Source organism: Phalaenopsis equestris, unplaced genomic scaffold, assembly GCF_001263595.1.
Source record: "Phalaenopsis equestris unplaced genomic scaffold, ASM126359v1 Scaffold000139, whole genome shotgun sequence".
In the NCBI taxonomy this organism is placed as follows: domain Eukaryota; kingdom Viridiplantae; phylum Streptophyta; class Magnoliopsida; order Asparagales; family Orchidaceae; genus Phalaenopsis; species Phalaenopsis equestris.
Window position 1 is genome coordinate 356,444 of NW_018164581.1, and position 27,543 is coordinate 383,986.

The window sequence follows — 27,543 nt, forward strand, 5'->3', positions numbered from 1 at the left end:
CAAAATATAATCTATCCAAGTTTTTTTTTTATGTGAAATAAAGAGCTTGTGTGAGATCTGAGCCAGAGAAGAAGGATTCGAAATAAAAGGGATCAGCAAATAGGGATTTCGGCAGGAACAGTAAAGCAAAAAAGCAATAAATTTGGCAATGCCAACAAAAGCCAAAAAACACCAAAACAAAAATGCCAGCAATAAAGGCAGGGACCACTAGAACAAAAACACCAATAAAGAAGTTAGTGATGGCAGAGCAACTGTTGGTGCAGTTCTATCGCCTCTGTCCGAAGGCCTTGGTTAGGGTTTAGTATGATAAACAGCCTTGTGACTCCGAGAAGTATGATAAGCTCTTCCACCTTGCTTTGGAGGATATCTTCGGATAAGAGAATGCCTTCTATCAAAACTAGAGAATGCTCGTCTGCCATTGAAAGGTAATAAGCCAAAATATCGGACCTCAGCTTTTCCATGTGTAGAGGAGAAATTCTAACCAGGGCAGCACTCTCTATGGTACAACGAACATAGGTTTGTCTTGTACATCTTCCTTTCCAGAATCGCTAACAGGAATAGCAATTGATAGATCCAAACATAGGAGATCAAGAGATTCCCAGAAGAAAACCAAGGTCAGGAAAAATGAATCTACGGTTTTCAAAAACTCTGCAAATTACAACGCATATATGTACAATGAAGTGTTTAGTGATGTCCTGGGGAGCACTGATAATGTACACGAAGGTCGAAAACACTAGAACTGACGACGCAAAAAAGCAAAGATAGAAGATTTCAAGGTTTTCGCAAGGATCACTTCGGCGATGTTCCTCATTAGGAATGATAAGTGGAGAAAAAAGCTAAAACGTTCGATTCAATGAACAGAGGGAATGTTCACGGTCGGAGCGGCATGTAACAAGAGAAGTTGGGAGTTTCGAACGCCTCGTCTGCAACAATCTCCTCGTCATCTTCGGTGGCTTATTCTGTCGTGTGGTTCCTAGCCGAGAGGAGGAAGACCCATCATGAAGGTAGTTGAGGGCTTCAGTGAGCCAGCGAACAGAGAAACAGTAGGGTATCCCTCGATTTCATCGTGTCTTCCTGGTCTTCTTTTATCGTGGCTGTGCCGCAAAGGATTCAGGCAGGAAAGAGGTAGACGACAATTTCGATTCTAATAGGAAAACAAAAGGATAGGTCCAATTACGAGGCAAAGCGGAGACCTTCAGTGTCAGGAGAAGAGGCTTCTGGTAGAGTGTAGAAGACTGCATAAATAGAGCAAGGATGTGGATTTTCTAATCAAGGAGCAAGAAGTTTTTAGAAATTGAGAGGGGGTGGGTAGTTATCTGTTTTAACTTACATTTAATTTTTTTATTCATATATTTTTAAATAATATTTTTTTTAATAGTGAACACAATAAGTTCCAAAAAACCAAAATATTATATTTAATAAATTTAAACAACTATATATCACTAACATTACTAAATAATTTAATAGTGAACACAATAAGTTCCAAAAAACCAAAATATTATATTTAATAAATTTAAACAACTATATATCACTAACATTACTAAATAAATTACATTAAAAATAATGATAAAACTAAATATGTTTCATACCCATATTTTCTTTTTATTTTATTTACCTTGTCTCACACTCAATTTTTCATCCCTCATATGTCGCATGGTTTTGCCCTCATTTCATCTCTCCATCGCACAGTGCTCCTGAAATCCTCACTTCTCATCAAAGCTCCTCACCAAATCAACTACACATAATTATCATTTCTCCCTCAAAGCAAGTTTCAAGCCACAAATCATGCATCCCCCACCTAACAAGCAAGATGTCACACCCCAACTAACTCCCCCTAGTAGAATCAATCATAGCGTAACAAAGGCTGACAATTTATTTAGACCAACCCTCGCCACCACTCGTCCTGACTTATAAAATCAAGACCCAGTGGATGATGAAATTCTAAATAGATCGTCGCAACATACATGATACATTATTGTTCATATACATACTCGAAAACATGGAAATCATATCAACTAAAACATTAAAACTATATAAAGTTAGTTAAATCCCACATAATAAAAATATGTACCTAAAATAGATGTACAACCTCCCAAAACTATCGTGCAAAAGCTGTATAAACACAAACCTGACCACTCGCACTGGTACTCATTGCCCCTACCTGAAAGGCAACAACAAAGAATAAGCAATAACTGGCTAAGAGAAATAATAAGGGCTAACATTATATTTATATATGAAAAATAAACGTGCAGGCTCGTATAAAACTATACATTTCTACACACAGATCATAACATGCTATAGAACATGAAAAGACAGCAGATATAGGTAATATAAAAATCAAGACTGAAATGTAACATATAGGGTGTAAGCATCAAATCATAAGCATAATAAAAAGCATGTTCATAGTATATTATCATAACAATGTCATTTCATGGAAATCATATCACAATAATGTCACTTGTTTAAGATATAAGGTTCAACTAGTTTCATGTCTTTTCATCATGGGTTGACGCTCTGTCCCAAATGTTATATAAACTATCAATAAAGATTAAGCTTTCCCCAACATGGCAGTCATCGATCGCCCCTCTATACCCACAATTCCCTAATGATGTCACTATCTAATCTTAACGATTCCTAGATTTTCGTCCCCGTATAAATATCAAAAATCGGGATTACTACATCTTGTTACGATTCAACGTATTCACACAGATTTCATAGAAATTAGGGCAAACGGAAATTTTTTTCACAATAATCTAGAAAACTCACACGAAAACAAATATAAACAACAATTGGTAGGCGGTCTCTCCATTTTCCTAAAATTCGTTAAAGGAAATCTCTCTCAAACCCTTGACCTAAGACTCACAAATCAATCACATGCATAAAACTAACCCTATACATAATAAACATATTTATACCAACAATAATAATAAAAATAAAGACTATATTGCCCTTATGTGTATAAAAGAAAATTTTGCCCTTCAACTAGGAGCCCTCATAACAAAAATTTCGCCTACCAAAAGACATCTTGTCCTCAAGATGAAAAAAATGATTGATCCTCTGACTCCCTCACAGCTTACTCGATTTCTTCATTCTCTGAATCATTCTCCTGCACTACGAGAACTTGTGATTTTGAACCTCGCAACAGCGCTCTGGGATAAACTTCTCATCACACCGAAAACATATCCCCTTGCCTCTCGTCTCCTAAATCTATGTCTCTATAAGTAGTGTTGCTCCCGATTGAGGTCCATTATTCGTATCCCGTGTAGCCTCCCTCTAGAATTTCACCGTCTAAACTTTTGGCATTATCGTTCTTGCAGCAGTTTCCTATGACACTCCATTTGTGTTGTTCTTGTTGGCTTTCTTCATCTGGTTCTGGTCTTCCACCATGTATCGAAGGTAAAACTCCTTCGATCGTAGTCATATCCCCTCCCTATTTGTAAAGAAATCGTTGCCATGTAATAAGCCGCAAAACATTGCCTTCTTTTGTAGGTCACAAGCCTGCTAGGTCAAATCGATCGACCATAGCTCTTTACGCCGCGATCCCTTCAGCCTTCCAAGCTAGTTTCACTCAGATTTCAAGCACTCTTTCCCAAAAATCTTGCTCTGATACTAATTTCTTATGATTTGATGTAGAAATCCACACAGATTGTGTAAAGATTAGAGCAAACATAAATTCTTATTGAAATAATCCAAATAAATCACACGAATACAAAGATAAACCTACAATTCGAGAGATGTGCGGTCTCTCTCAATTCCTATAATTCGAGATGATGGAAATATCTCCCAAACCATAGACGTAAGAGTCGCAACCCAATCTCAAGCATAAAACTAACCCTAGACATGACAAGTATATTTATACTTAAAAATAATAATAATAAAAGACTAAATTACTCTTAAGCATACAAAAGACAAATTTGCCCTTAGGCTAAGCTCCCTCATAACATATCTCTGTGTATTTGTACTAGCATAGTTTAACCCCTAACATTCCTTGTGACATTGAATCATCACTCCTGCATCAATCATTTATCAGGCCTTACATGTATCAATAGGCATAGACATGAAGCATAACAAATAAATACCTGCAGAAAATTCATATAATATGCATAGTCATATATAACATAGGTTGATTATAGCATCACATGTATCGTAGTAAAAGTAAATGTGCATTTATACTTTCAATTGCATATATTCATTAACAATATGCAAGAAGTTTAAATGTATGTGTCAAAAAAAAAAACATATGAAAGCCTATATAAGATAATGTTTCTTAAATTATCACAAGATCATTTCACCTAACTTAGCGGAGCAGACCTACGACGAGTGCCTACGCGCTCGTCTCGAGCTCGCCACCTCATATAAATAACTTGGGCCTGGTAGACAGCATAGGATTTCATGAAATTTAGTTCATAATATGCATTATCCCAAAACATGCATTAATTTCCAAAACAAATCTCAAATGGACTTCTCGGCAACCATCTAATTTTCTTTCTATCACCTCCAACCACACCTCCTTATGTTGATTTTGTGCTAGAACCCTTGTGGAAGCTCGCAAAGGCCCTTAGACGCTTCTGGCACATAATCAGCACCTTCAACGGCTGCCGAAAATGATATTTACATGAAAACAAGGCAAAAGTCAAAACGGAAGAGTGAGGAAAGAAATGAAAGTCTCAAATGACGTGAGAGAGGAATTTATGCTTATAGAAATCGCTCCAAAACACTATATCATAAGCTGCGGCACCCAGATGGCCACTCAGTTCGCTATCCGCCCCTTGCTACAGTACCTGGGCGATGCTTCTCACGGGATTACCCCCAAGCCCGTGAAACCGAGCAAGTAAAGGGAGAAGAGGGGAGAGGAAAAGGAATCTCAGGAGAGGGTAAGAAAATGTGAAGGTTTTAGATCCCTAATCGACCGAAACGCACAAATAGAAAGGCGAGAGGCAAATGGATACAGTGCTGAGAGGATTATGGAGAATTAATTAAAGTAATTAAGATTTAAGTGAATAAAACACATAACTTCTAATTTATATATTTCCCAAACCATGTAGTGTTTTATATCGAATTGCTCGATTCCATATGTAGAATTTTATAAAATTGTTTGGAACACATTCTGAGGGTTGCAAAATTTGAGGAACATTAAGAATTGTCAAACTTACTTGATTTCACGAAATTTGGGTGTCACAAGGCGCTCACGTTGCTCCCATCAAACACACATAGGCCGCTCCTCCTACCCCCCTCATACTCTTGCTCTACACTCCTCTCCTTCAAACTACTCTTTCAAGTATATACCATAGATTGCCATGCCTACCTCCCTCATCCTCTTGCTCGACCCTTCTAAAAACTCTCACCCTCAACCTAGCATCACACTCATCAATGACGAGCTAAACTGCCGATCTACTCACCCAATTTCAAGCTCCCAACCTTGAATCTCTCCCAAAGCTCCTTCAAACACCAATTCTGCCAACCCAAAAAACCCTAACCACCTCCTAAATCATGCCTCTACTCAGAGCAGACATCCATGCAAACCTGTTGGGAAAGAACGGTAAGAGCAAGAATTTTTTAAATCCCTAACAAATCTCTCAGGACAGCTGGAAAGAATTTTCAGATCTAGCATCTCAAAACAAAAAAAAAAACTAAAAAAGACAAAAGCACCATAATATAAACTTCAGTAATATATCATTAAACTCTTCATAACATGATGGTTTACGACGAATAAAAGGATAGTTATTAAATCAGCCTAATAAATATAAACTTCAGTAATATATCATTCAACTCTTCATAACATGATTGTTTATGACGAATAAAAGGATAGTTATTAAATCAGCCTAATAAATAAAAGTACAAACAATTCTTCAAACTTGTTATAAGATAATCTTCAAGAAAAAAGAGAATAAAAAATGTGATGATACATAAATAAAGTTCTCATGCAGCTTGATAATCAATCAGATAGCAGAAGCATACTGCAACAAAAAACTAACGAAATTGGGAAGGTAAAATATCTCATCGTCCAATTTGTGTTGGCAAAGTATACCAGAAATCACAGGTATTGTAAAAGGAGCATGTCTGGCAATACATACAACAGTAAAGCTGTGAGGAGAAGAATCATATAAGGGGATGCATGATGTGGCAGAAATACCCCACATTCTCACATTACCAGAAGATCTTTGAGGCACTATGATTGCCACCGCATGTAATTAGTAAGTATATTCTGTACCTTCTAAAGGATCTCCTGTGATTTGGAGGTAGTTATGGTTTGCGAAAGGCACAAAGATCGAACAATAGCTTAAGAGAAAGGACATCAATTCATCACCAATCTGGAAGTAAACAATACAAAAGAATTTGAGTTCAACATAGTTGTCATCACCTCATAACTTTGAATTATCAAAACAGTAAAGACATGAAGCAAAATAATTTTATAGAGAAAAAATTTTTCTCATAAGAAATTACCCTTTCCAACAAATGATCCAAAACATGACTGCAGTTGATAGCACGATCAGCAAAAAAACCATTTTTCTGAATAATGTAAATTAATATCGTTAATTAGACTGCCAAAAAAATAGCACTACAGTGCATCAACAGAACGTTTATGAACAAAATTTCATAAGAATGTATTTAACAAAAAGGTCACAAGAAATTCCTGGACCCAACACATCCAGAGAGCATGGAACAACAATTTAAGTTGAGCAAGCAATCTCATTATCGTAGAGAAACCATAGCCTTTAGGGGAACCAAAAGAATAACAAATGGCATTAATAAGGAAAAAAATTATTCTCACTCCTGAAACCAAACATTGAATTTTTTATTTTAACTATTGAATCACACAGGCGTACAAATCTTTTGAGAACTGTCACTTCTGGATATTGCTCAAGCTTTCATCAAGCACAGGCAATGTGAAGAAATGCATTTACAAAGCCAGATATAGGTCTAGAATTTTTTCATGCAAGTCCCATTTATAAAAATGAAATATAGAAAGTGTTGCAACCTTGCACAAATTTGACTATTTTTTGCTTCACCGGAAGGAGAAAAAAACAATTAGTTCAAAAATTAAATTAAACAGTTATAAATTCTATGCATAAAGAAAAATATTGAACACATATATCACTTGAAGATCAAAAATCTCTTAAGCAAACACAAAAAGATATGATCCTTCAAGGTAGTGGGACTCCATTTCCTCCATTTTGAATTTAAATAAACAAATTGCACGGTAGAAAGCACACAATCAAAGATAAATCAATGACTCGTTATATATGGCATAGACAGTGCGGCTGTAAAAACACTTGGAGATGGAGGAAGTGTAACATTACTCAAGTAAACAAGGTAATAGCAACAATCTCCTTATCAACTCTAAAAGTACTTTCACTAGCTATTTGCATTGAGGCATGGATGAGGAGCCATAACCGTTTCTGCGAAAAATCAGGAAAGTGGACCGTCCAGCCACCTCATTGCTACCGGGGGATTGGAGATAAATTTGGAAACCTCTTGATTAGTTATTCTCTTACTATTTTGACGTTTCTTTTATTTATTTCAGAATTATTTCCTTTCCAAATTAAGATAAAAGATATTGGATAAGCTTGTAATTTAGGAGGGTTAACTTCCCTATATATGTCTCTTACATGGGAAAAATGAAATCAAGCAAATATTTTCCTCAAAGAGGTTTTTTTAAGATGGTATCAAAGCTTAAAAATCTATCGTTCGAGTTCAAGCACTCCATCTCCATGTTTTTCTTCATCCTATAAAAACTTCGAGTTGCAAAAAGGGCCCAATCATCCTCTGTATCTCCAGTGAACTTTCCTTGTCAGCGAAGAAAATGAAGAATGTGTAAAATTTCTGTTACAACATCTTTGACGCACAAAGTCGTCTCCTCTCCTACACACGAAAGCTAAGTTTGATGTATCCTCTATTCATGTCCGCGTGAAATCACAGTGCACTGTCATTCATACCTTCTGCTCGACCAGAAAGTTTATGTTGTTCGTCTTTTCTGCCCAGTCTGATCGCAATTCCTTGCAGTTGGAAATCTCCTCCACCAACCCTTTTTCTATAGCTAAAGCAGCCAGCGGCCTCCGCCGGTCTTCTCCTTGCCTCGACAACACCCAGAAGCCTCTGTGAAGCCTTCTTCTTGCTCAGCAGCCCTTCCATGTCCTCCGATCTACAGACTACAGCCCTCCTACGGAGCCCCTCCTCTTCTCCCTGACATTGAAATTCTCCATGCATCCCAATTCGTGCCATCAAACTCTCCCTGCAACCTGAATTATCCCTGATACATGCCCTCCTCCAGCAAAACCCTCCTACAACAGCAGCAGCACCACCACATGTCTTCCTGCAAGCCCTTAGTCGAAGCTTTACTCTACACCAAGCCCTCCTCCAGAGTTTCTCCATGCAACCCATCAGCACGGGAATTCTCCTTGCAGGCCCCCCTGGTTGTTGTTTCTTCTCCCATTATGATCTACACAAGCGGCTAGCCAATCCTGCATGCTCTTGCCAGTCACAAAAATTCTACTGCAACCATCAGCACGGAAATTCTCCTCACAGGCCCTCCTGGTTGTTTCTTCTCCCACTATGATCAACACAAGCCACTACCCAATCCTACTCATGCTCTTGCCAATCTATCGGCTCCGTGCAGGTGTCCAACTGCAAGTTATCGTTCCCATACAGACTTCACAGCAGCCTTCCAGTCTCCATTGTCTTCCAGCAGGGCAGTCGGAAGTAGTAGGTAGCACGTAGCAAGCAACCAGCCAACCTTCCCGTTGACAGCCCAACTATTCTTTTCCGAGCAGGCATGCCTCTCCAACTTCCTACAAATTCTTCCACTTCTGGGGCAAGAAGCAGCCAGAAATCATGCAGCTTATACCAATCAAACTTCTTCCAGCCGTAAACATGCATAGGATTTTCGAAAACGTCGACTTCTACTCCGGAGCCTACCACCTTGATGACACACCAAGATATCATATCCTCCTATTATGCTAACAATGGAAGATTTTAACAATGAAAAATAGATTTAGGTGTTTCAAATCACATGGCTGGACACACTCATATGCAATCATCAACTATCAAGAGATCATCAACCAAAAATTTGAGAGACTTGCCGATGGATCTCACTTCAACATTGTTAGGAAAGGAGATATGAAATTCTCCAAAGATATTCAGCTTTCTTCAGCTATATGTTCCCCAATTAGGTTACTACTTACTTTCAATTAGCAAGCTTAATCATGAGTTAAATTGTGTTAGTAAATTTCATTCTTACTTATATGAATTTTAGGAGATGGATTCGTAGATGCAAATTGGCAGTGTGGAATCGCAATAAGTTTCATATATGCCTAAAGAGTACTATTCTCTTACACACAAGTGCACTCTCCACTTTCCTCTTCTCTTGAGCATGAGTTTGTTGTATTTGAACCTATTGAAAGTCAAGTTCATTATGAAATTGCCGTCTGTGTCGTCCCAATTTTCTTTATGTTGCAAAGTTGTACCCTCATCTCTCTTTATTCACAAAAAAGTCTCAATTTCGTCATTGTGAAACATGTCCATTAATTAAACATAATTGATATGTATATCATCTATCTCAGTAAAAACCCTCACATCATTTCTATGTTATCCATAATGACATTTGGAGCATTCAAAAGTGAAAACCTCAAAAGAGTTGGATTATTTGTATCCATCCAAGATGATCATGCTAGAATCAGTTGGATACTTCCCATAAAGGAGAAATTTAAAACACAAAGCTTTCACACCTTACATGACATAATTTACCCTCAATTCAAATTTATAATTCAGATTCTCAAAATTGATAATGCAAAAAAATACTTTAACTCACGCGGGGCTAATGAGGGACCAGTTGGTGCTTTAACAAATGTCGAGTTCATGGGGGACCAGCTGAGCATATGTCCAACCCAGTGGACTCGCTGATCCGCTTGGAGAGGGTGCCCCACTGCCCATCCTTCCTCTTCTTTCATTTCCTTTTTATCTCTTCCTTTTTCTTTCCTTACTTCCTCTTTATATTTCCCTTCCTAAGCCCTTTCCTAATTTGAATCATTTCCTAAAAGCCTAAATCCATATTTTATTCTCCATCATTAATTTAAACCTTTCCTAAGAATCTAATATCTTGATTTTTTTTATTCTCCTTTCTTAATTTAAATGTTTCCTAAATTGGATCAAGTCTCTTAGAAATAGGAGTTAATCTATCTAGAGTTAGGGACACTGTTTTCGAAGATGGATTCAGCATTGCCTTCATATTTTCCCTCTTGAGGGTTTTATCCAATGACGAGGAAGGAACTCCGACCGTAACCCCGTCCTAGATGTAAATTATCTACATCATTTTGACTCCGTTCAGCACCCCGACAGGCCGCCTCTGCCCCTCCTTCCTCTCAACCCTTGCTAGCAGCTCCTATGTTGTTTGCCTACCACAAGATTGTTCAATGTCCTCCAACAGCACGTCGCAATAGCTCCATCCTGCAGCCAAAAAAGTCCATGCCTCTGTTGGCCCGTGGTTCAAGTTGTTGCCCCCATCCGGCTGACAGTCCGCAGCCCACAGAATTGATTCCCAACCCGCTGCTGCGGTTTTCCAACAGACCGCAGCCCTCTATCTTGCCTTCCAGACAGTTGTCACCTTCCTTCCAGCATGTCGGCAACTTCCAGGTCGTTGCCCCCTTCATCCCAACTGGCCGCTGTCACCTTCATCCCAACTGGCCGCTGTCACCTTCATCCCAACTGACGGGTTTCATCTGTCTGACAATCCCAGTGCCTCCCGCAGATGCAGATAACCTCGTGCAGCCCACTGCTCGGCTTCCGCTGCCCTCCTTCCCTGACCCCTGTACCCGCAGGCAATGTGCCACCACCATGCCCTCGCAAGCATTGCGCCCACACGTTGCCCCTAGCAGACCATATCTTTTCCGTCTCCTCGAGGCCACCATCCCTCGTCTCTTTTGTTCCAGACATTGATGATGTTCCCGTTTCTTTCTAGCCATGGTTCGACGCCTTACTATCACTGATTTGTTGTCCTTCTCCCATGATAGCCTGACACCTCTCCGGCCATCTTCGTGGTTGCCGATCTAATATCACCTCGTCAGACTCCCTCCTCAACAAGCTCGTTGTGTCAAACTTGTTGTGTCATTAGTTGTAATCCTTTTGTTCTTCACTTTTGCTTTGTGTGTTTCATTTATAACTTTATTTTAAGTCAGTAATAAAATTGTGTCTTGCGTCATTTGGGTTACCTCCGATATCATTTGGTATCCGAGCTAACTTACTTCTAGCCCTACCTTAGAGTTTCCTAGCATATGCATCCCTATCCCTACCCAAGCAAATATATGTATATATATCTATATTTTTTTTTTGATAGACAAAGGTGGTATGAGAAGGCCCAGTAGAGGCACCTTACTCATACTATATCAAGTACATTACTACCCCAACAAAAGATACATATAGACACAAAAAAAAATTTAAAACATACAGAAAACAAATAGCTAGGGACGATCCAGTTTAGTCATGCCTCTTCCTCTAGTTTTAGGAGCGGAGCCAGATAACAAACTTTGAAGTGTCGTGTCATAATCAGGAGTAACCAAAGTATCATCCATTAAGTTTCCAAGTTGGAGTGTGCCCCCAACCTTCTCTTCCGTCGGGGAGTGTAAATCTGTTATTCTTCATCTGAAGACTGGCTCATGTGATCCTCAGTCTGATTAGATATTAGAATCGCAGTAGAAGGAAAAGCAGTCGTTGTCACAGCGATAGATTCCAGTGTATGTGAAGTGTGAATTGTCACATCCACATCTGATACTTTCTGAATAGGAGTTGTGGGACTATCCTAACTTTTGGTACAAACATTATCCCTTATAGTATGGTCAGGAGAAGGGTTCCCAGGGGCAGCCACAATTTCATGTCTTGTGATGATTCCCCCCTCAAGTTGACTGTCATTAGTTTTGTTGGGAGTGCACTCAGGCATGTGAGGAGAACTAACATCATGTTCCTGTTTTTTACTATTGGTTCTCAACTGTGGGTGCAGTCTAAAACATTTCTCTTGTAGTTGTCCAAACATCTTACAATGCTTGTGTTAGTAAGACTTTTGTTCCGTAATGATTTTTTGTCAATAACCATTGTGAGCAGAGCTAAGCCAGACTTCTTCTACATTTAGTAGTGTAATTTAGTAGTGTAATTTTAGTAGTGTAATATCTCTTTCAATCAAAATCCTTGCAATAAAAAGTCTAGAGAAATGAATTGTAGATGTGTCTACCCACAAAGGTTTTTCAAGAATAGTCCTAATTGCATATAAGGTAGGTAGGTCAAAAAATTGAAACTTGAGTTCAGACAATGAGAACCAGATAGGTGCAATTGAGGCTTCTTGACTGAGATCAATTTTGGGAGTCCATTTGAGCAATTTCATATGTTTGCCCTCAATTGTGATGAATTTCTTTGAGAAAATAAGAAAATACTTGTGTAATTTTCTTCTATGCTCAGTTGTATCATAACATGTCTTCCGTCAAAAAGACGCACCTGCCAAGTCCCAGCTATTTTGAAATCTTCAAAAACCTTTCTGATAATCTTCATCTTAAGGCGACATAATTGGAACATTCCACATAATTGGAACTTTCCAACTAGTAAAAATTTGTATTCCTGCACGAGTTGAAATTTCAGCGTCAGAGAAGAATAATACTGGTTAGCCAAATTTTTTCTCTACTTTTTTTATGAGATTGCAATCGTCATTTCTTGCAACAGAATCATGGTACATCTGCGATACTACCAGACTATCAATGAGGTGGAAAGAGGAGTTGCGTTTGTAGGGTTTGGCGAGATTATCATCGGCGAGGGCGGCGGTGTAGGATAACCCTGAGGCCATGAGTGTGCTTCACACAAGCACAGCAGGCGCAGGAGAAGCTCTGTCAAGTCGGGCAGAGGGGAGGCGAAGAGGTCAAAGTGAAACCACAGTCGCAGCTCGACGAGGTCGACGCAAAAAGAAGAGCCGCGGAACTTGCAGCTTGACGAGATCCACGCAAAAGCTAGCGCGAGGGAGAGACGATGAAACCCCAAAATCCTTTCGTCATTGGACAGGAGTCGACGATCGCGGAAAACGAACACAAAATTTGTCTTGTACGATATATATTCCTCTTCTTTTCATTTTCCTCTCTCATCTTTCTATTTTTCAATCCTTATTGTCCTTCTTTCCCTTTCCCCAAACTCCTTTTCTCCTTCTCATCCAAACTATCAACAATGTCCCTCAGAAGAAACGTGCCAGACCCCATCTCAGGATGTGATACGACATGAAATATGTCGTCTGCAACAACAATTCACAGAACATGAAGAAGGGACCCAGCACGAAGTCGCCCTCGATCGTGACCGAGAGAGTCGACAAGATGATAGGGATGACAATCTAAATCCATTCCTCAGGAAAGATAACAGCGATGAAGAATGTCATCCATGTCGTTTTGGCATCCAATACCAGAGGCGACCAGAAGAAGAGCCTACAAGCCACCGAAACTTTGGCATTAAAATTGATCTCCCCGAATTTGACAGAGGTATGGATCCAGATGAATTCCTTGACAAACTACGAGCAATCGAACAAACTTTTCAATACAAGGAGATACCTCAAGATAAGCAGGTCAAACTAACAGCTATTAAATTGAAAAAACACGCCTCATTATGGTGGGACAACCTACAATGACAGCGAATGCGGGGCAACAGTGACAAAATCACTAAGTGGGACAAAATAAAGAAAGTGTTACGGCAGAGATACCTGTCACCACATTACCTCCAAGAAATGTTCCTGAAGCTTCACAGCCTCCAGCAGAGAAAGGTGTGAGTAGAGGAATTCACAGCCAAATTCGATCAGTTATAAATTAAGTGTGACTTGGTCGAATAACAGGAGCATACCATCGCTCGCTACCTCGGAGGCATGAAGCCCGCCTTTAAAAATGTAGTTCAACTACTACCCGATAGGTCGTTGAGCAGCGTCCAAACCTTAACCCTGAAAGTTGAAAGGTAACAGAAGGGCCGACCACATTCTTCCATCCGACAGCAAAATTCATACAAACCAACCCTACCGACAAAGGCACTCCGGGAACCGGGAAACCAGCGTCCGGAAATATGAAAACCAAGAAGGAACGCTCATCCAAGCCCATGTCAGCTATAAAGTGTTTTAGATGCCACGGTTTCGACCGCATCGCCTCCAGCTGTCCCACAAGCAGAACTCTCTATTTCACATACTAAAGTGTCATGGAAGAAAGCAAGAATGAGGAGCCAGAAGACAATATTGACGAAACACTTCAGCTCCCCGAGGATGAAGGTGAATTACTACTCATACGACGAGCCTTAAAACCAAAATTGCATTGCAGATGCCCTAAGCAGACACCACTTATTAATCACTTCTATGCAATCAAGCGTCATATCGAACCGTATCGTAGATGCCCTAAGCAGACGTCACTTATTAATAACTTCTATGCAATCAAGCGTCATAGGATTAAAGATCGTCAAAGACTTGTACACAGCAGATGAAGACTTCAAATATATTGGGGAACAATCTCAGGAAAAGCCTACCGGATAGTAGTACAGTGCAGATGGCTACTACTTCTACTGCAATAAATTATGCATTCCAAGATGCCCTTTAAGAGAAGGAATTGTGCAAAAGAACCCTAATGGAGGCCTCGCAAGCCATTTCAACAAAGACAAGAGCCACACCCTCATCAAAGAACACTTCGTCTGGCCTCGACTAACAAGAGATATAGACTGACACGTTTGACAATGCAGGATTTGCCACTTTGCAAAAATAAGAGAGCAAAATACAGGGTTGTATACATCATCACCTGTACCAGGAGCACCCTGGGTGGGTGTCAGCATGGACATCGTACTATCTCTCTAAGACACAAAGGAATAAAGATTTTGTAATGGTTGTAGTGAACCGATATTCAAAAATGACACATTTTGTACCCTGTCATCACATATCATACGTCTCTCATATCGTTGATTTATACTTCATCTAGATTGTAAGGTTACACTAGATTCCAATAACCATTACCTCTGATAGAGATGTTAATTTTTTTAGCCACTCTTGGCATACATTATGGGGGAAGTTAAACACCAAGCTCTAATTCAGTTCAGCAGTTCATCCACAGACAGACTGTCAAACTGAAATAGTGAACAAAAGTCAAAGAAACCTACTGAGAAGTTTCGTGGGAAAGAATATCAAATAATGGAATCTCATTATAGCTAAAGCAAAATTCGCCTACAATGGATCCATGAGTCAAACAACGGGATGCAGTCCATTTGAGATTTTCTGTGGCCTCAATCTGCTCACACCGCTTGATCTGGTCTCATTCCTACCGACGTCAAAACTCAGCCAAGATGCTATAGAATGGTTTCATGAAATCCAGCAACTATCGAAGAGGTTGGCAACAAAATTGCTTGACAAAAAATAAAATATCAAGTACAAGCAAACAAATTAAGAAAAAATGTGACATTCCAAGAAGGCGAACTCGTCAGGATTCGGTAGAAAAAAGATCGATTCCCCGTAGGAGCTTTCGGAAAACTAAAACACAAAGCAGACGGACCTTTCAAAATTCTACAAAAATTCAACGACAATGCATACAAAATTGACTTGCCAGAAAACTACAACATTTAAATCACATTCAAGATCTTACTCCGAAATTTGAGGATCCAGAAGCTTCGACAGTTGAAGTCGAAGATCCCCCAAATCCAAGGGACTGACGTGGGGCTCATGGGGGATTGGTTGGGCGCAGGTCCAACCCTGTTTGACCAGCCGGTCCTCTTAGAGGGGAGCCACACCGCCCCCTTCTTCCTCCTCTCACCTTTCATTTTTCTCCTGTCATTTTTCTTTCCTTTCTTCCACTTTCTATTTTCCTTCCTAAGCCCTTTTCCTAATTTAAATCCTTTCCTAAAAGCCTAAATCCATATTTCATTCTCCTTAATTTAAACCTTTCCCAAAATTCTGAGATCTTGGTTTTATTTTTATTCTCCTTTCTTGATTTAAATGTTTTCTAAATTAGAACAATTTTCATATAAATAAGAGTTGATGTGTCTAAAGTTAGGGGCTTTATTTTGAAATCCAAATTCAGCATTGTCATAGTGTATTACCTCTTGAGGACTGAATCCAACGATTAGGGAGGTGCTCCGGCTGTAACCCCATCCGAGATGGTGATTATCTCCATTATTCTGACTCCGTCCAGCACTTCGACAGACTGCCTCTGCCAATCCTTCCTCTAAGCCCCCGCTGGCAGCTCCCCTCCTATCTGCCAACCACAGGATTGTTCTTTGTCCACCTACAGCATGTCACACCAGCTCCCTCGTGCAGCAAGCAAGTCCCCTCCTCTATTGGCTCGTGGTTCCAATTGCTGCCCCCATCCGCCCAGCACTAAGCAGCCCCCATCCGCCCCCTGTTTAACGTCTTACTATCGCTGATCTACTATCCTAATTCTCCCACAGCAGCCCGACCCCTCTTCGGACTTCACCGCAGTCGTCAATCCAGTATCACCTTGTCAGAATCCCTCCTTGAGTCATTAGATATAATCCCTTTGTTCTTTGCTTTTGCTTTGTGCATTTCTTTTGTAACCTTATTTTAAGTCAGTAAAAAAATTGCCTTCAGACTTGGTTTGGATTACCTCTAGTATCATCAACTCTATCCTTAGACCTTTCATTGTAAAGAATAGTATCATCCCTGTAAGTTCATGCGTTGAAACTCCATAATAAAATGTGATAGCTGAGAGAAAGAATAGATATCTCCTTGAGATATATATATTTATAATATTTTTACACAATATCTCAAAAGTTTTATGGGGGGTATTCTCACAACTACCTACCTCATTAATACAGTATCAAGAATGGTTCTTGGAATAAAAACCATCTCCATGTTTAGATAGAAAAAATACCTTCGAATTAAGAGTTTTCTCAATCAATCTTCATCTAAAATTATTTGGTTGTCTCATTTACACAAATTTACCAACCAAACTGCACAAAGCTTGACCCAAATTCCATCAAAATTTATTTTCCATATTTATGTTTCCAACAAAAAAGAATTTTTCCATCACTAAAACATAGTATAGCTTCATGGTAAAAAACAATCATGCTACCGCAAATCTAAAATACAGGAAATGAATATCAGATTTGGTACACTACTTCGGATACGCACACTGCACTAGAGTCACCACAACATATTTTACTTCCCTCTAACCATCATGTCTCCCGAATTCCACCACTTAAAGATATCCAACCTGAGATTGAACAAGGAAGTACATAAGAAATTTCATTTATACACTAGGAGAAAGAAATCCACTAAACAAGATGAGGATAATATGCAACCACATGACTATTCACAACCAAATCTAAATGCACACATCTCTAATGTTCCAAGAGCCATAGAATTCCGTGGAGAAGACAGGGAGAGCTGCACAAATATCCTATTTAGAAGTATGTTGCCTATAAGAAGTTATCATCAACTTATAAAACTTTTGTATCTAATCTTTGACGGTATACAGATACCTAAGTCTATTCATGAAAAACTTCAAAGTTCATAATGAAAAAAGACAGTCGAAGAGCTGATCCAAACACTTAATTAAAATGACACATTAACCTTTTAAAAAGCTTCCTCCAGGCAAGTGAGTGTTCAATTTCAAGTACAAAACAGATGAGAGTATTGAGAGATTCAAGGCTAAGTTGGTGGTAAAAAGTTTTACTCATTCATATGAAATAGACTATAAAAATACATTCTTCACTAGTGGTCTTTCCTTGGCAATACATGAAGATTGCGTACTGCATCAATTTGACATCAAGAATGTGGTTTTGAATGGAGGCCTTGAAAAAGAAGTGTATATGGAGATCATACCATGACTAGAAAGCAGCTCAAAAAAGCATCAACTATGTAAACAAAGAAATTTACAATGGACTCAAAGAATCTCCATGGGCTTGGTTTGACAAATGTGCAAGGACTATGAAATCAAATAGGGGCAAAATGCCAAGTTGATCATACACTATTCATAAAACATACATAGAAATGTAAGAAGCTATGGTCATTGTCTATGTAGATGATATGACACTGACAGATGATGAAGAAAAAGAGATTTGGAAGATCAAGGAGATTATTACCATTGAATTTGATATGATCCAAATAGTCATGTCTCCAATAGTATTGCAAAGAATCATGTGCAACATGACAGCACCAAACACAATGATATTGATAAATATTTTATCTTTGAAAAGGTCAATAGTGGCATTATTCACTTGATCAACATTCCAACTCATCGCCAAATCATCATAAGATTGATAAACATTTTATCTCTAAAAAGGTCAATAGTGGCATTATTCAATTGATATACATTCCAACTCATCGTCAAGTCGTTGATGTTTTCACTAAAGCTCTATCACCAGGCTGCTTCGTTGAGTTGAATGCGAAGTCTGGCATTTACAACATACATGACCAAGCTTTAGGGGGAGTGGAAAATTGGGAAGGTGGGCCAGCCAGCTATACCATAACTATCAAGAAACTTAGGGTCTGTTTGGAGCAGTTGTTGATTATTTATAATATAATCTGCTGATAAGCAGATTATCCTGATAATCTGATAATCAACAGATTATCAGAATAAACTGGCTTGTTGTTTGGGGGAGCTTATACAGAATAGTTTATTAATAGTTGTTGCTAGATAAATGACTTTCATGCCCCTGTTTGGTGAAAATGTTTGCAACAGAACTAAAATAAGCACAGAAGTACGTAATACAGAAGCCTGAAATCATCACGAATCAGAATGAAATCTTAGGCATTCAACAACTTCACCATTAGATAAAAGCATTATTTCATAACAAAGAAATAGCTTTACTCAGTTAAACTGTATAATTAAGATAATTCAACAAATCTCTGATGAATATTTATTCAATCTTTCCATATTATTTTATTAATTAAGCAAAGCTAGAAACCAAATTAAGAGCACAGTTTACCAAAAATTTATAGGTTGAGTTATGGGAAATTGAATGAGTTGGATTTTTTTGAGTACATTCCCAGCCCAAGTATTACAAATAGTAGATTAATAAAGTGCATAAGCTTCAAGCTAATTAAAACGATTCCTTATCTAATAGTGCAAGCTAAGCATTCATGCAATCTTGCTTGTACCCATTTAAAACAAAACGTAAAACACAAAATCAAATAGTTCTCTCAGTTTACTAGTATAGGAAATCACTTTTTAAAATTTTAACTACTCTATATACTAATTGCCTTAAAGCGCACATATCAGAAATTCTAAGGATTCAAAACATTTATTGAATTGGACATATATAAGAGAAGACATACCAGTGGAACACTAATTCCAGAGATCTCAAAGAATAATATAGCCTCATTATCTTCACAAGAGACTCCCAACTACCTTTGTTAGAAAACATAAGAATCAAATATGTAAATAAAGCATTAACAAAAATAATTAAACAAGATCTCTAACTCCTAATATTATTTTAAAAACTAAAAAGATGTCTGAGGAGTGGAGGAAGAGTATTTTGATCCCCATTTTTAAGAATAAAGGGGATGCACAAGAGTGTGCAAATTATAGAGGAATTAAGTTGATGTGTCATACTTTAAAATTATGGGAGAGGGTAATTGAACATAGGTTAAGACGCATCACAAAAATTTCTCATAATCAATTTGGATTTATGTCGGGCAGGTCTACTATGGAAGCTATACATTTATTGAGAGGTTTGATGGAGAAGTTCAGAGATAATAAGGAGAATCTACATTTGATTTTTATTGATTTAGAAAAAGCTTACGATAAGGTTCCAAGAGATATCCTTTGGAGAGTCCTCGAGAAGAAAGGTGTTGATATGAATTGTATTCAAGTCATTAAAGATATGTATACTAGAGCTGTTACTTGTGTTCAAACTGAAGGAGGATTGACAAAATATTTTCCTATTTCTGTTGGTTTACATCAGGGATCGACTTTAAGCCCATATCTTTTTGCTTTAGCTATGGATGGTCTTACTGGAAATCTACAAGAGGATGTACCTTGGTGTATGCTTTTTGCTGACGATCACTTCAGGAAGTCAAACGAGCTTTCCTCTTTCTTCTTCCCCATTTCTTTTACTGTTCACGACACTCGACAGGGCTAGTCGAGCTCTTTGTCAAGCACGATGCGGAAGCAAAGGACGCTTCATGCAAGTTTATCATCTTTTTCTCCTTTTGCTTCTTCCTATACTGCTTCTTCTTCTTTTTCCTTTTCTTCTTATTCCTCTACCCTACACTCTCGCTCTCACTTTTCCCCCGTCTCTCTCACACTCTCCTTCGCTCTCTGTGTGTGTGCGTTGGAATGGAATGAGACGAGAAAAAATCCTCATCTTAACGCTCCCATGAGCGGTGCGATCTCACTCGAACGACACCTGTGTTGTTACCAACGAAGCTCCTCTTTTTTTTTCTATTAATTAATTAACTTTTCAAAATTTTTTAATCGTTTATTGTTACAAAGAAGATGGTTTGGTCATATTAATCGTCGACCATTAGATGATCCGATTAGGAGAGTAGATGTTTTAAATTCGACTTGTGTTAAGAAAGGCAGAGGTAGACCTAGGAAGACTTGGGCTTATTGTATTAAAAATGATCTTAATTTACTAGAACTAAATGCAAATATGACACTAAATAGGACGCAACGGAGAAAAAGGATTCATGTAGCCGACCCCACGTAGTGGGATTAAGGCTTTGTTGTTGTTGTTGTTGTTGTTGTTGTAAGATCTCTAACTCCTAGAAAAGGGTAGCATGATACCAAGGGGCGGATTAAATTGAATCCCAGTGCTGCCATGACTATCGTCTTCCTTCCGCATCAAGGAACCGGAGGATAACATCGGATAGGAAATCATTAATAGCTTCCTCAAATGGAAACCTATTTATTTCCTCTTGCAATCTCAGCGAAGGAGAGCGAAAGAGAGGGGAGGATCGGCTCAGCGAGCTGAGAGATCTCACAGGCAAGGTGTGTGATTCTCTTGGAAAGAGCGTCTCTTGGAAAGGGCGTCGATCTCTTGTGCGAGCAGAGGTCCTGGCCGATTCTCCAAGGGCGAGGGTGTGAGAGCGAGGCGAGGCAGCGAGCGAGATATGCGAAGGGCAGCACAGGGATTTTTTCCTATTGATACGCGGGACGCAGGGGGCAAACGGCTTGCGAGACCACGAAGAAAATAGCTATAGAAAAAGGCGTTTTGAAAACGCCACCACACTGCCCCAAACGAGCACTTAATTGGAGATAAATTTGGAAAACCATTGATTAGTTATTCTCTTTTATTTATTTATTTTTTTTATTTTTATTTTAAAATTATTTCCTTTTCAAATTTGAATTAGAGAAATTTGGTAAGCTCGTAAATTAGGAGGGTTGTCTTCCTCATATATATACTTAACAAGGGAATAATGAAATCAAGGAATTTTTTCTCCAGGAACTTTTTCTACACATTCTAAAGTATCTAACAGCTCTTTTAGGTTGTACTCAGTAAATTCTTTATCGTCAGCAGATTCAGTAAGATTAGGAGTGACCAAACTGATAGGATGAGGTTTAACAGTGATAAAATCAGCGGCAATATCAGCCTCCAAACAAGGGCAGCAGATGAACTAACGGCAAAATTTGGATTTTGCCATCACCATATCCTTGAAAAAATATTTAATTTTTTTTAGGACAAGGACCTTATATCTGATCAAAGTTATTGGATTTAGCATAATGATTATCCTCACCAATTATAGAGATTGCACTTTTACTTCTCTCAATGACTATAATCACCTATTTCAATGCTCTTATCTTTAAATAAGAGAGGAGAAACATTACACAGAGCTCTCAAGTTTTAAAGATCCCTTAGAGAAGATGGAGTCTCAATAAACACATTATTCGCTTCCTCAAAGATTATTAGGTCAATTATCAAATCACCATCAGCTTTCCTAATCAATATTGCACCAGACTCGACCCAGAGTTCACTTGTATACCAATGATATGAGCTTGTGCATGTTGTTTAGAGATTGGGTTTTAGCAAGTCATTTATAATCCACGAGCTCATCCAAAAAGATTATTTCATTGATCTCATTGCTAGCCAATTAGCAACTCGCATGATTATATTCCCTTAATTTCTTTAGATTTGGATGAAGGATTAAACATTTAAAGCATAATGGTCATGCAGTCTGCAATGGTTGCAAAATTTAGATAGGTTCACAAACTTTGATTTTGACAATCACCATATTGTTCAAATCACGTCCATATTTTGTTGTCGAGTTTCTCTGAAATATCCATTTCAACTAAGAATTCTGCAAAAAAAAAGTTTTAAGAGAATTATCATAGATAAAAGATAATAAGTAAAGAGTGTAATGGTTCATGATTCGAACACAAAAATTAGGCAATGAGATCCAAATAAGAATGATTAGAGCTTCCTCAGTAACATCATAGATAGGTATAGTATAGGCGTATTAAATGACTATTAATGTAAAAGAATCTTTCAGAACAAAGTGTTGAGTATTTATCACTTTGATTAAGTCTAATTAGTATGTGTATTTTGCCTACAAGTCCTACCTTACACAGCATATCATGCCTACAAATGTCATCCATTCATGGTCAGAATTTCCCAAGGAGGTAGCATTCAATGGGGAAATCATTGCTTCAATTTCATAGTTGGAGTGCAGAACCACCATGTCACCTTTGCAAGAGGAAGGTTGCTAAAATTTTACTGGTGTTTACGCAGAGCATTTTTTGATTAAACTCTGTGAAATGAAATTAAAAGGTGGGAGGTCCAAGGAAGAAAACCTAAGCTATCGTCACCTTTGCAAGAGGAAGGTTGCTTAAATTTTACTGGTGTTTACGCAGAGCATTTTCTGATTAAACTCTGTGAAATGAAATTTAAAGGTGGGAGGTCCAAGGAAGAAAACCTAAGCTATCAGGTCGTTATTGAAGTGGATCACTGCATATTGTGTACAGGAAGAATGGTAAGAAGACAATATAAAGGGTAGTCACTAATTCACGATGGAAACAAACTTTAATTCAATGGATTAAGAAAACCCAGAATGCTAGCAATGAATATTAGAAACTCGTTAAGCAACTTTAGTCAGAAAAAAAAATCAGATATGACTGTAGATGAAGATGACATTATTAGAAACAAACTGCAATTTTTGGGTACATAATGATCTTAATTTGAAACAAAATCTTACATAAAACTTATCTTTCAGAGTATAGAATTCTTTCAAGCAGCACCAACATGTACAAAAATTTAAAACTAATGTTACGGTGTTCGGGTATGAAGAAAGATGTTGAATGTGTTAAATTGTGAAGCTTATCAAATTATAAAAGCTAAGCATCAGAGACTCGGTTAATTACTACAATCAATGTCTATACCTGAACGAAAATAGGAAGAAATTGTGACATAATTTATTATGGGAATTCCTAGATCAAACTAGAATCATGATAGCATTTGAGTGATTAAAGTCATCTCATTTATCGTCAATTAGCCAGACATACTCAATAGAAAAATTGAGCAGATGTTATGTCAAAAAATTTATCAAATTTCATAGTGTTCCCAAGGTTATTCTTTCTAACAAAGATAAAATATTCACATCCAGATTATGGAGAGATATTCAGGGAGGTTTAAGCAAACATTTGCACTTTAGTACAACTTTTCATCCACAAGCTGATGGAAAATTAGAAAGTACAATCCAATAATTAGAAGACCTATGGATACTTTGTATTCTTGACTTGGGAGGTAGTTCGGAAGTTTATATTCTGATGATTAAAGTCCCCTACAATAATAGTTACCAATCCCATATTAAAATGACTCAATATGAAGCATTGTATGATAGAAAATATAGAATTCTATGAAGTTGGGTTGAAGTAGGAGAACGCCAAATATTAGATCCTGAATTAGATGATAAAGCTACAGAAAAAATCTGATCAATCAAAGACAGATTAAAAACTACTCATGATCAACAACAAAAGTCTTATAACACAAGAAGCACAGTAGTAGAGTTTGTATTTGGTGATTTTGTGTGTTAGGTTAATAAAAAGGACAGTCAGATTTGGTCAGGAAAATAAGTTAAGCACCAAATATATTTGTCCTTTTGAAATAATAGAAGGTTGATCAAGTTTCTTACAAGCTAGTTTTAATTATTGATATGTCAAATATGCATGATATGTTTCACATATTAATACAAAAAAAACGAATTTCAACCTCAAACCAAAGGATTTCACAAGAAACTATATAAGTACAAAAAGATTTAACATACATTGAAGAGCCTGAGAGGAGTGTTGAATTTGATGTTAAAAATTTGAGGAATAGGCAAATTCCTTGTGTCAAGAGAAAATGGTAGCACGGGCCAGAAAACAAGCTACTTGAAAAAGAGAACAAAAAATATAAGACAGAAATTCCTCTTTCCATTAGGATAAGATATTCGAAAATTTTAAGAACAAAATTTTTATAAGAGACCAATTTTTGGTTAAATCAGGCAAAATTTTAATAATTTAAAATATATTCATTTTTGGCATTCCCCGAAATCCGACCGAGTAAATTTTATAAAAGTCTACAATTTTTTACGATCAACTTGATAACATTATATATATTGTGGAAACATTTGAAATTATAAAAAAAAAGATATTAACTTAATTTAAATAATTAAATCTGTAATTAAATATAATTAGACTCGTTAATCCTCCTATTGAACTATAACATCCCACTTTCTGCAAGCAACATGCATTGACTCAATGGATCGAACAGTCATGATTTAACTGAATCAAGTTAAAGGCCGCTCTTCCAATTTTCCCCTCCCGCAATTCGTTTCTGCGAGCTAGGGAATTTTAGCAATTTAGGCACTGTAGCGGGATTGAGCAAAACAAGGCAAGAGGGATCACCTAAGAAACGTAATGCTCGATGGGGAGTTTTGGGAAGAAACTGGTAAAGGAATTCTCCTTTCTAAGACATTTAGAACAGTTTTTTCTTTGAGCAATTACATTCCATGAGCCGAAGTATTTCAGCGTTTTCATTTATTATAATTGGAGGCGAACGTGTGGCCAGAATATGTGACTCGATTTGGGTAGAATTTTGAGATGTAAGCAGGTTGTAGAGATGGAAAGGAGCAAGAAAGAAAAAATATAAAAGAAACATTTGAGAGAATTTATGCGTCATTTTGAGGTGAGAATTGGTAAATAAATTATATTTGAGGTTAAATTAAGGTATGAGCTAAAATTACATGAAAATTCTAAGGGAAAAATTTTAGGCAGTGAGTTTGAGACGAGCTTAAGAAAACTGGACATATGGTCGTTCCGTCGACTCAAGCGAAATAATCATGTGTTGAATTAAGAAAAACATTTGTCTGTAGGATTTCTAGTTGATTTATTGATATACAATTTTATTTAAAAAATCCTACATATTATTAAATACATGCACATGTTACATGAATGCAAGTTGAGTTGACACTAATGATATTTATAATTTCTCTTTCTATTGATCTAGTGAGCATTTTTATTAAATCATTATTTGTAGGTATTCATATATTGTATATGCATATGATACATACTTTGTATGTGATCAATGATTATTATGGAAATTCTATTTAAAAGAATGTCACAGGTATTGTGATAGCTATGTTAATACATGAATGGTTTGCATGTACGGATGACAAGGACAATTTGATTCTCAACTCATAATATTTAGGCGTGACTAAAATTGTTGGTATCATGGGATTATTGATAACAAGTATGTTGGAAGGAGTTCAACATTTATCAAAAATTATTTTTAGTCGACGGACTAGGTGACGATCATACGACTAAATGAAAAAAAGTTGTAAAAGTCTATGCAATTACAAATGACATTCTTAAGGTGACAATTATTGGTTATAAAATCATTATGGATATTTTAATGATTGCACAACAATAAATTAACTGCATGTTTGTTGTAGTTGTACTTTTAGCTATATTTTACACCCATTATCTAAAATGATTCATATAATGAAAACATGTTTGTGCTACGCATTTCTAGCGTGTATATGAACTACGATTGCACATGACCGTAATTTTTTTTTCCTTCAAAATATTATTTAGCATTAATTAGTTCACTGAACTTATAGCACACTCATATATGTTATTAATTTTCATGAATGGGTAAGGAACACTAGGAGAGTATCCAGGTGTGATATTAAAAGATAAATAAAAGTAAATAAATAAATATTTCCCCAGTCCGCCTTACTCCGATGTACAAACCCCAGCACACCCTAATCCCAACTCAAACCCACCATCAACTCCTACCCAAAAGCTTGGAGGAAGAAATCACTACGAGGCTTGCAGGCAAGCAATAACTCACGATGGGAAAAGGCATCCGCGCTTGCAGGATAAGCTATGAAGCCCCTGCACATTTGTAGAGTTCTTCCCTTTTTTCTCCTTTTCTTTTTTCCACTAAATCCACGAAACAACAAAAATATTTAGTAAATCTGGGTATTTAAAATGTTCCAAATGACCGTCAGAAAGTATTTAAGTCAAAGCCCCTAAAAACATCCCTTAAATCTTATACCAAACAGCCCCCTAGCGTTCATTTATTGCATTCAGAAAATTTGCTAAGGACAGGTTGCTGCATGTGCCTCCCAATCTACCAGACATGCCTCAAAGGATCATTAACAATACACGACACAATATATTTTACTAATCCGACACCTGAACCGGCAAAAATGCCACATGAAATATGCTACTCATTTTCTGGGAAAACATGGATACCCAATCATGCCCGTCTTAATCCTGTATAAAACCGAATCCCATAGCCCTCCCCACTGTCACCTATAAGCAAAACAGCTTAGAAGCAGCCAACTGTCAAATGTTAGCTCACTATCTCCCGGTAATGCAAAAACTACATTTATCTTTTACATTGAGCAAAACAGCATATACTTACATGGCGAAAACCTAATCCACTGACAGAAAAGTTCACCGGAGGTGGCGGGGCTGATGAGGAAATAATGCAGAAGGAGTTGGTGAGAAACCGCACGTATTCTGAGGGGGCTTCATCACATATGAGATGAGAATGGCCGAGGCAACAAAGACACAACCTGCCATTGCAGGAACAGTCGAGAGGGGAATCAGGCGGTGGAGTGGGAAGCAAGGAGAGTATGGTACACTCCAGAGAGTTCACGCGGCGGCCGTATGCTCGCCGGAGAACTTCTGGTGGTCGGAGCCGTCTCCTCCTCCTCGCCATTGGCCGACGTGCTTCCTCGATCGATTAGGTTTCCTATTTTTTTCTTCGCCTGAACCTCTGACACCAGATTGGGAACCTCGAACCCCCTAAAAGCTTCTGCGACTCCGGCGTACGGATTTCTGCGCATTTTAATGCTCCGCCGTTTTTGTTCGATGTACGAATTGAGCATCTTGTAAATTGAAGCGGGAGCGGGAGAGACGTTCGTTAACGAGGCAAAATGAATTTATAGAAATTATATATTTATATGTGAGAATTCTAAAAAAAATAAAATATAAAAGCGAAATTTATCAAAATAAGCTTACAAATTAAGAATGAAGATCAGAATATATTTGTATAAGCTTTGTATATGGTAGCAGCAGTAGCGAAGCTAAGCAAGAAAATGTCAATTATTTATTTGACTAA

At 37.7% G+C, this 27,543-nt stretch overlaps 1 protein-coding gene across 1 annotated transcript; it reads right to left on the minus strand.

Moving 5' to 3' along the window:
- Positions 1-496: 496 nt before the first annotated feature.
- Positions 497-27,322, minus strand: LOC110021681 (telomerase reverse transcriptase-like). The gene is made up of 5 exons (XM_020720269.1): positions 26,842-27,322; positions 6,445-6,510; positions 6,212-6,311; positions 2,129-2,161; positions 497-648 (listed from the first exon to the last, which is right to left on the minus strand). Exons 1-5 carry the CDS (start codon positions 27,139-27,141, stop codon positions 497-499), a joined length of 651 nt encoding a protein of 216 aa, XP_020575928.1. The 5' UTR covers positions 27,142-27,322.
- Positions 27,323-27,543: the final 221 nt, after the last annotated feature.

What these genes read in the sequence shown, in the direction of transcription:
- LOC110021681 (XM_020720269.1), bottom strand. Translation starts at nt 27,141, where the DNA reads ATGGCGAGGAGGAGGAGACGGCTCCGACCACCAGAAGTTCTCCGGCGA. An exon ending in GTGGATTAGGTTTTCGCCAT is followed by an intron (nt 6,511 to 26,841) that starts GTAAGTATATGC and finishes TACATTATTCAG; the next exon opens with AAAAATGGTTTTTTTGCTGA. An exon ending in CACAGGAGATCCTTTAGAAG is followed by an intron (nt 2,162 to 6,211) that starts GTACAGAATATA and finishes GTTGCCTTTCAG; the next exon opens with GTAGGGGCAATGAGTACCAG.